This window comes from Mangifera indica, chromosome 13 (assembly GCF_011075055.1).
Source record: "Mangifera indica cultivar Alphonso chromosome 13, CATAS_Mindica_2.1, whole genome shotgun sequence".
NCBI lineage: Eukaryota > Viridiplantae > Streptophyta > Magnoliopsida > Sapindales > Anacardiaceae > Mangifera > Mangifera indica.
In genome coordinates, this window is record NC_058149.1 from 9,170,134 (window position 1) to 9,182,684 (window position 12,551).

At 32.5% G+C, this 12,551-nt stretch overlaps 1 protein-coding gene across 1 annotated transcript; it reads right to left on the reverse strand.

Annotated features, from left to right (window-relative positions):
• Window positions 1–970: 970 nt before the first annotated feature.
• On the reverse strand, window positions 971–5,346 carry LOC123195253 (40S ribosomal protein S3-3-like). The gene is made up of 6 exons (XM_044608911.1): window positions 5,178–5,346; window positions 4,796–4,943; window positions 4,513–4,684; window positions 1,675–1,729; window positions 1,460–1,591; window positions 971–1,315 (listed from the first exon to the last, which is right to left on the reverse strand). The coding sequence occupies exons 1-6, from the start codon at window positions 5,205–5,207 to the stop codon at window positions 1,148–1,150; spliced, it is 705 nt and encodes a 234-aa protein (XP_044464846.1). The 5' UTR covers window positions 5,208–5,346; the 3' UTR covers window positions 971–1,147.
• Window positions 5,347–12,551: the final 7,205 nt, after the last annotated feature.

A 12,551-nucleotide genomic window follows, 5' to 3' on the forward strand; every position in this document is an offset into this window, starting at 1 on the left:
CACATAAACAATAATATGTCACTATGTGATTAAATACTGTTTTATCTATAATGTTAAACTACCTAATCATATATTGACATATCGTTGTTTATGCATAAAATTGTATATATTATTTGCGCACAAAACACTATTTGTAATTTCTTCATCTCCTATTGTGGTTTTTCTTTTATTTTCTGCTGTCTATAATTCAACAAAAGCCTTCTATATTTACTCACCTTGCGCTATAAGGTGAGGGTACATTCATATACCCAACTATGATATTTCTTGAATGCCATTTCACTGTTAACTTAATTAAAGATGGGATTTTTATCCCACAAGTAATGAAAATAATGATAGAACTTTAAATACCATTTGGTATATAATTATAAAATTAAAATTAAAAATAAATGAAACAAATTGTAGTACATAATACAACAAGATCGCATTTCATAACGTTCGAAATTATTTGATGGAAACTATAAAACTTACTCCATAAGGATACTGTTTGACAAACGGCAAAATCACTAATCTTCCCTTTAAAAGGACAACGTCAAATTTGGAATATTCCCGTTTAAATTTATTTCGCCTCCAAAATCAGAAAAATTCCAAGCACCGTAGAGAGTCTGACTCATTCTTCCGGATTGTTTGTTCTAACTCTTTTGGGGAGAAAGTATGGAATTTCATAGTTACTCCGCGACCATGCTTATATTGACACGATATAAACTTAACAAGAATCCCCATACCCGGAAACCACTAGATTTTCTGGACCTTAAATCTCTAGTTGTAAAACAATAAAAAATGGAAACATCCCATCCCCTCTCAAAGGAACAGCCAACATGAGAGTAATGCTATGTGTATAATTTTATGTATAAACAACAACTATCATTATGTGATTAAATTGTTAAAAATTAAAGATAAAACAATACCAAATCACATAATAATACATTGTTTATGCACATACTATTATTGAATTGAGTAATGCCTTAAAAAATAAGAACAAATGAGAAACTAAAATTGACGGTATGTCAGGCATGCAAAACTTTTGACTAGAAACATTCAAAACAGTGTCTTGGATTCTCTTGCTCCAACATAGATATAGAAACAAAATGATATTTCTAAACCATTAACATTAGAACACTCATATTGGGAAACAACCCAACTCAGGAGTTTATGCTACTGGAAGTTCAATAGTTGCAGTGGTCATCACTGGTGGGACATACTCCTCTTCTTCCTTAGGAGAGTGAATGGTGACCAGATCAGGCAAAGGTGTCATTGGCCCTTGCTTGCCCTTGGGATCCCAGTCAAGCATGATCTTCACCTTGATACCAAGCACACCCTGTTACCATTTGACGGGTTATATCAGTATTAATTTGCAATGTAAAGCAAGAGCCAAAAACAAATTATATCCACAATAATAAATTAACAGGAAAGAAATGGAATATGGGAGATGAAATAGACAAGAAAAAATTTGAAACCTGACCTGTCTAAGAAGAACATGTCTGACAGCTGAGTCGATGTATTCATTGACAGGTTGACCAGAGGATATCATGTACCCATCCTTGAACTTCATCGACTTGGCACGCTGGGCGCGAAGCTTTCCACTCACAATAACCTAGTACGGATATATAAAAAACTTGAACTTTTATAAATTGGTCATATAAACAAATAAATTACAGGTGGGTGGGTTTGGCATACCTCACATCCCTTAGCTCCACTCTCCATGATAAACCTCAGTACACCGTAGCATGCCCTATAAAACAATGATAGATCTCAGTTGTGATGTTGAATTCCAAACAGAACAAAATGTTACAAGCAAGAATACAAAATAAATTTAAAAATGAAAGGTGAAATGTGGGAGAACATTCCAAACTCCTAGCACCTTAACAGACTTCAAGGAAAACAAAAAAAAAACCCTCTATGCACGTGCAGAAGTTGAAACCCCAGGGTTCACCCATCAAGGCAGCAGAAACAATTCTCATATGTTGCACTTGTTAGGAAAAACACAACAGATTACATGAAGATGCCAGAGACCGAATGATGTGTACAAATTAGTTTGCCATGTTGAGCTTTGCATACCAGAGTACTAAATGAGAACTGAAAATGATTCATTAATCTCATGCAAACATGGAAAAGCACCCCTCATGGAAAATATAAGTCTACATGAACTTAATCACACTAATTTTAAATAATTAGTAAAGATACATAAAGCTAGTATAGAAGCATCAATAATGTATGATATTGTGGTAGAAATGTTTTTTTTTTTTTTAACCCAGAAATCCTACAAACTTTCCTACCTGTTCACCAAGTTTTAAACATTGGAAAAACCACTAAAGCCCACAATCTTAGTAATTAGGAAGCTTGTTAGATCTATCCCAAACGGTTGATCCCAAGAGGGTTCAATATCTTGCTGTCGTGGTTGAAACAAAAGCTGTATCTGCTCAGTCCTAGTTGGGTTGCTATACTTGAAGGGTGCATTTGATTTGAGTAGTTTTTATTACCAAACATACCATCAAGAAAAATTATCTTAAAAAATACTAGACATAAATAATTATTGTGTTTGACTAAATTAACATATATAAATAATTATTTTGTCTAGTTAGTAGTAATGAAAAAAAAAACTGACATAATTTTTACTAAAATCCCTCATATGTTAAAACAAGGCCAAAGGACAATTTCCCACCCAAAGTTTAATGAAAGAACAAATTTCCACCCGTTAACTTTCAAAACCCTAAATACCCACCTATTTACTATTATGAATAGAGGTAAAATTATCATTTCATAAAAAATAAAAAATAATTTATTTCTCCCTAAGTTTATAAATCTGACTTCCTCCCATGAAGGTTTGAAAAATCACCTTTTCCCCCTTGGGTTTTGAAACTATCACCAGAGACGGTGAAGTTCGCTGTCTCCAGTTGTGTTTTCTCTCCCTTCCAACTTCTTTGTTCCTCCTGATCTAAAACCCTAAATCTTGGTTGGAGATCGTTGGCATCAAATGTTGCTTCCAGACGATCCATTGTGCGACGGATCTTCGACGACGTCACTTCCAATTGTCATCTTCGTGGCCTTTTCATGACCGCGTCTTCATTATGGAGACTAGAGGGAGCGCCGATAGACAGAAGATCGACCGCAGAATGTCGTCGGAGAAGAAATGAAACCCTAGGGAGGAAATGACAATTTTTCAAACCTTTCGTGGGAGAAAAACGTAATAGTATTTTATTTTTTTAATATTTTTAGTTAAATAACAATTTTACCCCTATTCATAACAGTAAATGGGTGAATATTTGGGTTTTTTTAAGTTAATGGGTGAGAATTTGTCCTTTCATTAAACCTTGGGTGGGAAATTGTCCTTTGGCCTTAAAACAAAATCAAAGATGTGAAAGACAAAGGAAAATTACAACAAATCAAAGATGAGGGCTGGAGAGGAAATGGTAGGGGAGAAACTATAGTCAATCAAAAGGTGAGGACTGAATTGAAGATTCCAACAAAGAAGGCTAGGCCTACTCACCCATCCTCAATCAACATCACAAGAGCAACACTGTAAGGGGACCGGCCAATCTGCAGGCAAAATTGATCTTAATCTCATCTTCTCATCTCAATGGAATCAATCTCGATTTCATCTTCTCATATAAATGAAATCAATCTCTATCTCATCTCTCTTGACGGAATTGATCTTGTTTCCATTGAGATGAGAAGATGGTGTGGTGACAATCTTGTTGTCGACAAGTGATGGAGGGTAGTGTTTAGTGGTGTTATAGTAATTTTAATTTAGAATAAAAGCAATTTTATCTTAATAATTATACGAGTATAGATAAAATAGTCAAAATAGGGGTTTAGGTTTACTTTTTATTTTAATTATATACAAAGGCATTTATTGTCTTCAAAATTTAACAAGGTTAAAATTGTAACAAAAATTAAGATTAATTCGATAATCTTTTTATACTTAAGGTAGAGTTGGCATACGTCATGTCACTTTAGTAATAAAAAATTATTGCTTGATAAATTAAATAAAGTAATGTCAATAATAAAAGATAGATAGCCAAAGTAATATTTTAATAAACTAAATTGAACAAAACCAAAGTATAACCAGGTTCAAACCAATATCAATCTGGTTACAAAAAAATTCCCCCCTCACAGCCCCCAGACACGATGTTAACACCTAACAGTTTAAAATGCAGATCACTGATATGCAACATCCAAAACTTTGACACAAGGAATATGACCATTACTCTTTATTTATAAAGAATTGATGGAACTACTGATATGGTCATCCTCAGACACGAGAAAGGTATTAATAAGGAACCAGCTTGCTGTAAAGATGACTTGAGTAGGTAAAAACTAGAAAACCTGTTAGAACACCAACTTAGTGGGGGCCATGTATGCATATGAAAAACTACACCATTTGTAATTCTAACTAAATGTTTAAAAATGATTAAAATATATGCATCAATAGCAAATTAACTTAGCACTGATACAAATGATCAAAATACCGAATAAGCAGGTTACAGGAAGTAAATTCATTATATTTCAAAGTACCTTCTAACAGCAAGACCTCCGAGAAGCTTGTAACGCAGGGACTCAGCCTGAGCAATAGCACAGAGACCCCTGTTGTTAACTTTCTCAGCATAGAGCTCCACACTGTTCTCTGGAAACTTGAATCGTTTCTGAACAACTGAAGTCAGCTCTCTAATCCTCCTTCCCTTCTCGCCTGAAATATAAAAGGACATATTAAGAATAAAAGTATAAAAAATTATCTGCCACATCTAAATAACTTTTTTCATCAAAGCAAACTCAAGTCCTTAATAATCAGAGAATTTACCAAGAACGTTCTGAGTGCGTGTGGCCCTAATAATGATCTCAGTACGCATGGGAGTAACCCTAACTTCGACACCGGAGTATCCATCTTCAGCAAGCTCTCTTGTTAGGACTTCATTCAGCTCCGCAAAGAACACACCATCAGCAACAAACTGTGCAATATAATTGTAATATCGATAAGCATAAGATCCGCGTCAAAAATTGATTTTGTTTCCTTTTTTATGATTGATGAAAGAAGCTACTGTCAAACATTGATTTTGTGATTTCAATTTTAAGTTGTATCAAAGCAAAGCCAAATCAAGTGATCAATCAAACAAGTTTTGCGCTAAGCTATGTATGTCATGATTAATAAATTAAAACAGAGAGCGATGGAATGAGAGACAGACTTTGCGTTTCTTGCTAATCTGAGTAGCCATGTTTGTTGGAGATTAAGCCGATGCTGATGATGCTGCTGCTGCTTCGCCGCTTGGGACTCTTGTGTAACTCTTTCAGTACGTGAAACCCTAATGTTGTTTCGACTCGACGCCTCCCACGTATATGTGTGTGTTACGCACACATTTGTAAGTTAAAAAATAAAGATTTAGATGCGTGACTATAATCGGACGGGTGAAAATGGTTGGCCAAATTTTGACGGATATGATGAGATATTCATGATCCTGTGTGGCGATTCTCCTCTATGAGTTATGTATAGCTCTAGACTCGAACCGAATTCAAGCTCTAGCTCAACTCAAACGAGCCCAAAATGAGTCAGATTTTGTCACTCAAGTTATTTGTCAAATTTTTCAATTAAAAATTTTGATACAAAACGATGTCGTTTTGACCAATATATATTAAAACGACATTGTTTTAATAATGAAAAATGAACCGAATCGAATTTGAGTTGAATTCAAACTTGACTTTCACGAGCTCGAGCTCAACTATATGTAAATTGAATCGAGCTCGAACTTAATTCAATTCGAATCTAACCATACTCATGTATTTCATCTACCATATATTATTGAATATTATTACAAACATTAAGAAAAATATTATTAGATTGGTTATATAATGAATTCTATATAAATGTAAGGCTAAAATACTTATTCCCACCTTAAGCTTGGTTTAGTACCAAACTCTCATTTATAAAATTTTAAAAATTTAAATATTTATCTATCATCTCACTTCTATTAAATTTTTTTATTAAAATTAAAAGTAAAATCATTATTTTATTAATAATATAAAATATAATATTATCTCATTTTCTTTTTCAAATTGACTCTAACAATTTTAATCAAGTTTCAATTTTTTCAGTTTTGAAAAGTAACTTTCCCTCTTCTTTTGCATCTTTCGATTTTTTATCTTCTCTGACATTATTTTCGGTGTTGGTGACTTTTTTTTCCTCTTTTCAGTCGTCTCTTACTATCGATAGAATATCACCAAAAAAAAAATCAAACAAAACAATATATACATATGTATTTGTTACAATTATCAAATGCCTATTGACGGAGTAAAGTTTCAATGGCAGAAGTATCATATGATGGTAAATTGATATTTCACAATATATCATTGTACATTACAAATCTAATATTTAAAATTGTTACACCCTTTTTTCTTCAAAATAACATATTTCAGTAAACTGATAAATAATAAGAAATAAAAGAAAAATGTTAGTCTTAGCCTTAGCTGTGTTAACACAGCAATAGGGCCCAAGTTAATAACAAGCAAAAAGATTTTTTTTGGCATTCTACCAACAGAATAAACAACATTTCCAAATTGAAATTTCAAAGCACGTTATCTGATAAGTATAAACCAAAATTATTTGCATTAAAAATAAATTATAATTTTTATTACATTACAACTTTGTTGACGACGAAGAACAAAACATTGCTCCACAAAGCAAGCTCGTCGGTAATGCCGTATCATAACAAGGAAAATAATCTCATTTTCTAAATTATGTGAAAATTCATTGGAAATTACCAAAAATCTGATGCAATTATAACTGTGTGACCACCAAGGGGATTTGTTTTTCTAGATTTCTAATCGGGGGTATGCACGGTCAGGTTTGGTGGGTTTAAAAGTTTTTTTAAATAAAACTGGAAAAAAATAATTTAAAATTTTTTCAAATTTAACTAAACTATTTTAGGTTTCAAATTAAATTAAACTGAAAAAATATTGTTTGATCTGATTTAAATTACAATTTGAATCATAATTATTAATATCATATAATATACGATACGTATCTTATAATACGATATGAAATAGATAAAAAATGATGCGTATCATAAAATGTATCGAATTAATATGATACAATAAATGTATCATATAATACGATATATATTATACAATATGATATATATTACTGATACAGATTAATACATTTTTTAGAAAAAATAATGATGTAATAGGGGTGTATATGAAAATTTTTAAAATGTTAATGGTGTTTATGATATTTTATAAGATAATGAGTTATTATTTTATTAATATTTTATTTTAAAAAAATGTATATTTTACGATAAAATATACGACATGAAAAATTAGATTTTTTTATAAATGATACAATACACGATTTGATTATCATGGTTTGAATATTATAAAATAATTTATTTATATGTGCGCACACACACATATATATAATTTAATAAAATAAAATGAATTATAGTTTTTCAAAACATAATATAAACATGAAAAATAAATATGAAATATATATAATATACATGTGAAAAAATGATAAAATAAATATGAAAAAAATAAGTTGTACACTTAATTACTTATTGGAAATTCATGTTAAACATAGTTTTATATATATATTTAAAAAAATGCGGTTTATAATTTGGTTTGATTAAAAAATCATTTAAATCGCAACCCAAATTGAAAAAAAAAAACAATTTGAAAATTTTCTAATTAAAACCAAATTATTTTACAAACAAAACAAAACCAAATTGCAATTTTTAAACAGTTTGGTTTAGTTTTACAGTTTGAACCGAATTATGCACACCCGATTTCAAACTCATTACCCAAATTGATATGTTAAAAATTATTTGCATCTTTAAAGAAGCAAACAAGTTGGTTCTCTTCCTAACCACAAGCAATAGCATGTTATCCTAGAAATTTGAATGACACAGACAAACTAGACTCAAATGAGTTATGAGAGTACAGTAGAGAGGGTATTCTCGCTTTTCATTGCACCATTCCATAATGCAATTCATGCAAACATAGCATGCCATAAGCACATTTACAGAGAGTAATGCGTCTTTGTGGGAAGCGGGAAAAGAAAAAGAAGAAAGGTGTAAAGATTGAGAATGAGAAGATCAAGACAATTCTAGCGGAATACATGACCACAAGGGGCAATTGGGTAATTGTTGATGTTTTGCGATTACTTGGGCAAAATGTGCACTAGAGTTGAGAAACCTCGAATAGATAAGAACTCTTTGAGTATTTATACATGTTTAATGAACTTTATCCTAAAGTTGGGATCAAGGAGGATCATGCTTTGAATTTCTTTCTTTTTAGGCTAATCAATGTTCTTCATATGCATGTACGAATGTTCAAACCAAAGATATTGACAAATGTGTATTCTCTAGCCAAACTCCAAGAAATGATTGTTACCACTCTTAAGGAGTAGCCAAGACCTGTAGTAAAAACACCTCACATTGGAACCTCAAAAATATTTAAAAAAAAAAAAAACTCCACTGAATTACCACCCTACAACAACCAACACACAACCAAATAAACAACCACCTCAACCTAGGTTACTGGCCACTCTAAACCTACCCAAAATAAAGCACACATCCAACCCTAGAAACAATAAAACTTTATTCAACAAGCAAATTGGATAACAAAAGAGCCAAATATCTATGTTTTTGGTGTAATGAAAAGTATGTATTTGGCCACAAATGTAGAAGGAAACAAATATACACTCTACAGCTCTAAGCAGACATATGAGACGAGGACGAATCCGTTGAGGGACAAGAGGAATCTAGCTTAATGCAACTATCCCTAAATGCATTGAGTGGAGCTACTAGTCTTAAAGTTATGAGGTTGAAATGAATTTGTGGAAGTAAGCCACCGTTTATACTAATAGACTCTAAAAGTACTCATAACTTCCTAAGTGAGAAAACTACTTCTAAGTTGGGTGTGTCTTGAAAGAGATGGAGGGAACTAGGTTGCGAGTGGCTAATGGGGAAATAGTGCAATGTAAGATTATGTGAGAAGACTTTGCACGAAAGGTCCAAGGCTAGACATTTCTAGTTGATGTGTACCTATTGCCCTTAGACAATTATGATTTGATTTTAAGCATTAAGTTATTGTCTAAATTGGGAGATATTATGTGGAATTGTAAGGATTTGAATATAAGTTTTACTTAGAGGGTTGATAACATATTCTACAAAGTAGGAAGGGAATGAATTGTTTGTCACTGATTGTAATAAAATGCAAAAGTTATTGGAAAAGGACTTCCAATTGGCATATATTTAGCTCATATGACCTAGCAATGAAATTAATTTTTGTATGTTAGTGAGAGTTTTGTTGACCTTCAATAGACAAAATTATGATTGTTGCTTCAATAGTTTAAGGATGTTTTTTAGGAGTCAATGGGTCTGCCACCATCTAGAGAGCATGACCATTGAATAATCCTTAAAAAAAGGGCATAACTAGTGAATTTATGACTTTATAAGCACAACAATATGTAGAAGGACATCATAAAGAAAATGGTGCAAAAGATGTTAGATGTAGGGGTGATAAGGACAAGCATTAGTTCTTATTCAAGCTTTATTGTTTTGGTTAGAAAAGAAGATGACACATGAAGACTTTGCATCGACTATCAGAGCTTTAACAAGGTAGTTATAAAGAGCAAATACCCTATTCCTATCATTGAAAAGTTATTAGATGAACTTGTCGGAGTTACATTGTTTTCTAAAATTGGCCTAAATTTTGGATTTTTGTAAATAAAAATGCACCCAGCTTCCATTGAAAAAACAACCTTTAAAACTTATGAAGAGCATTTTGAGTTCTTAGTTATGCCTTTTGGGCTAACCAATGCTCATTCAACCTTTCAAGACCTTATGAGCTCTTTTTAAAAACCACGTAAGAAAATTTATTTTAGTATTTTCTTTGGCATACTTGTTTATGATATATGTAACACCTCTTTTTCTAGAAATACTGCTCTCTAGAGGGAGATATCACTTATTAGACCACTTGAGCATGTATTCATTTCAAAATACATAATAATACTCATAAAATCTTTAAATAAAGTATCATTTATTATCTTTAGAAAGATTACAAAAATACGCTTTTTTAAAAATAAGTACTAAAAATGTACAAAAGATATTCGAAATTAGAAACATAAACTAAAAAGTCATAATATGTATAGCCAAATACATAAACACCAATAACCGTATAAAAAATGATAAGAAGGTAAATGACAAAAAGGCCCTCACAACTCTAGGCCCACTGACCACCACTCGTCCTATAGTCATCATGATCACCTACACCTATACACATGAAAGTAGAAGAGCGAGTGATAAAACACCTAGTAAGTAGGAGTAGGAGACTTTATAACTAACTTTTACATAATACCCAAAATGCCCTTGATCTTGACTTGTACTATCTTTGTCATTTGGAGTCAACATTAAACTCCCATTAGGATATTGGTGGGTCTTATATATCATCTATGTGCTCATACTAAACTCTAGAAAATGTTTACACTACATATCTTAGCTCTCAGTCACTAAGAAACTACTCTCCAAGTTTCTATCTAGCACGACCATAACTTCACTCAATTAAAGTGTCATTATTTGAAAGCTATATTTGAAACTGTATACTAGGTCAATCGGACTAGATTGAATACAAAGATTTGGTTCCATGGTCATGTAAACTATCTATTTATTTCATTACACTAAAACTATATCTCAACTAAGCTCTATTACGAGCAAGTACCCTATTATAGGTGCGGTGTACTACTATGAGCGGTATAAGGAATGTGTACTCATGGTGCCCCATCGTAATGATCTTATAATGTCTAGCATATAGGCATCTCAAGCCTTAACTCAAGTTAGCCCGCTTTCGTTTTCACCTAAAACATATCTTGTGGCTTACTAAAGTTTCATCTCTTATACACATTGGGCACTGCATCTTTGGGATTTCTATGTTGTCTCTCAGGATGACCTTTTAATCTTTAGTCTAGTTCCTTTACTCTTTTCTTTCTTTAGCCCTTCATGCATGGGTGTATGCTTCTTAATACATAGGGGTGTATCCCTTTTTACACAAACATCACCATCTTCCTCATGGCCTGTCCCTATGTAACCATTTTTCTACATACACGAGGTATGTCTTGTTAACACGGGCGTGTGCCCTTTAGATGTTTAATGCACTTTCCATTTTCAAACTTATCTCAATCCCACCATTTCTCAAGGGTATTCAAGTTGTTCCACCTCACACATAGTCATATTAAAACTACACTCGAGGAGTCCACGTATCCTAATTGATTGCTCAACGGTCAATAGTGTCCAACGATTGTTGGAGCATCAAAGAACTTGACCTAAAATCCAGAGTCTGTGCACATAGGCGTGTGTCCCATATCACACGACCTTGTGTCGAATCTCAAAAAGTATATCAAAAAGGCCTAAATTTGATCCCTAGTTTGTTTTTATGCATTTAATCACTCTTTAATCATTCTTGGCACGAAATAATGGTCAAAACATCATCATATTGCAATTCTAAACACAAATAAACACTAAGTAATCATTAATCACCAACTAAAGGCAATGTAAACTCGAACTATCAATATTATAGTGAATAAATGCACATTAAAGCCTTTATTCTCAATATCGCCATACCATTTATCACTTATAGTAATTCAAATACACAAATTCACATGTAACGTCATTGATAACAATCTTATCATCAACATGTTCATCAATCAAAAACAACATAACTTAACATTATACAAATCAATAGAACATCACAATTTTATCCTTCATTTCATGGAATCCTATCAATATGATCTTACAATCAATCCCATGATAGAGGGAAACTCCCTCTAATCACATAAAAACTCATATTAAATGGAGAAAAGGCATAAATCCTACTTACCTCTCTTTACAAGACTGCCATAACAAGGGTTATCACAAGGGCTCATTCTCTCTTCTTTTCCTCTTACAATGCCACTAGAAAAAGCCGTCAGAGTCAACACTCCTCTCTCTCTCTGATTAAAGACATGCGTTTAGATAGAGATTGGAATCCTTAAAATGCAATCATCATGCCTTTTTAAAACTAAAATCGTATAACATCATACACAGATGTGTATCCATCATAAACGGCCTGTATCACTCAATTTAAATTTCACGTGAAAATCACCTTATTTGATTGATATGACAATGACACACGAGTGTGGCCTCCTAGTACACGACCATGTGTCACTCAAAATTCATATTTTAACTTTAAATACACTCATGATCAATCTTGAATATATAAAATGACAATTATGCCCTTGAGATGTATTTGTGGGTGTTATAATATGCATCATTTGAGGTTGGTTTTGCCAATCCTTAGGAGTAATAAACTATATGCTAAGAAGAGCAAATGCTCAGATCCCATATTTAGGCCATATCATTTCTTCCCAAGGAGTTACTATTGACCCTGATAAAATCCATGATGTTGCAAGATGACCAGTGCCTAGGACTCTCAAGCAACTTATGGGTTGATTGTAAGACCACTCACAAATTTATTATAAAAGGAGGTCTTCCAATGAAGTTTGGTAGCTTAGGAGCCTTTTCATACATTTA

Excerpts from the sequence above, each read along its gene's own strand:
- LOC123195253 (XM_044608911.1), bottom strand. The coding sequence starts at position 5,207 with ATGGCTACTCAGATTAGCAAGAAACGCAAA. Across the intron at positions 4,944-5,177 it reads AGATTAGCAAGAAACGCAAA|TTTGTTGCTGATGGTGTGTT; the intron begins GTCTGTCTCTCA and ends TATATTGCACAG. Across the intron at positions 1,316-1,459 it reads GACATGTTCTTCTTAGACAG|GGTGTGCTTGGTATCAAGGT; the intron begins GTCAGGTTTCAA and ends AAATGGTAACAG.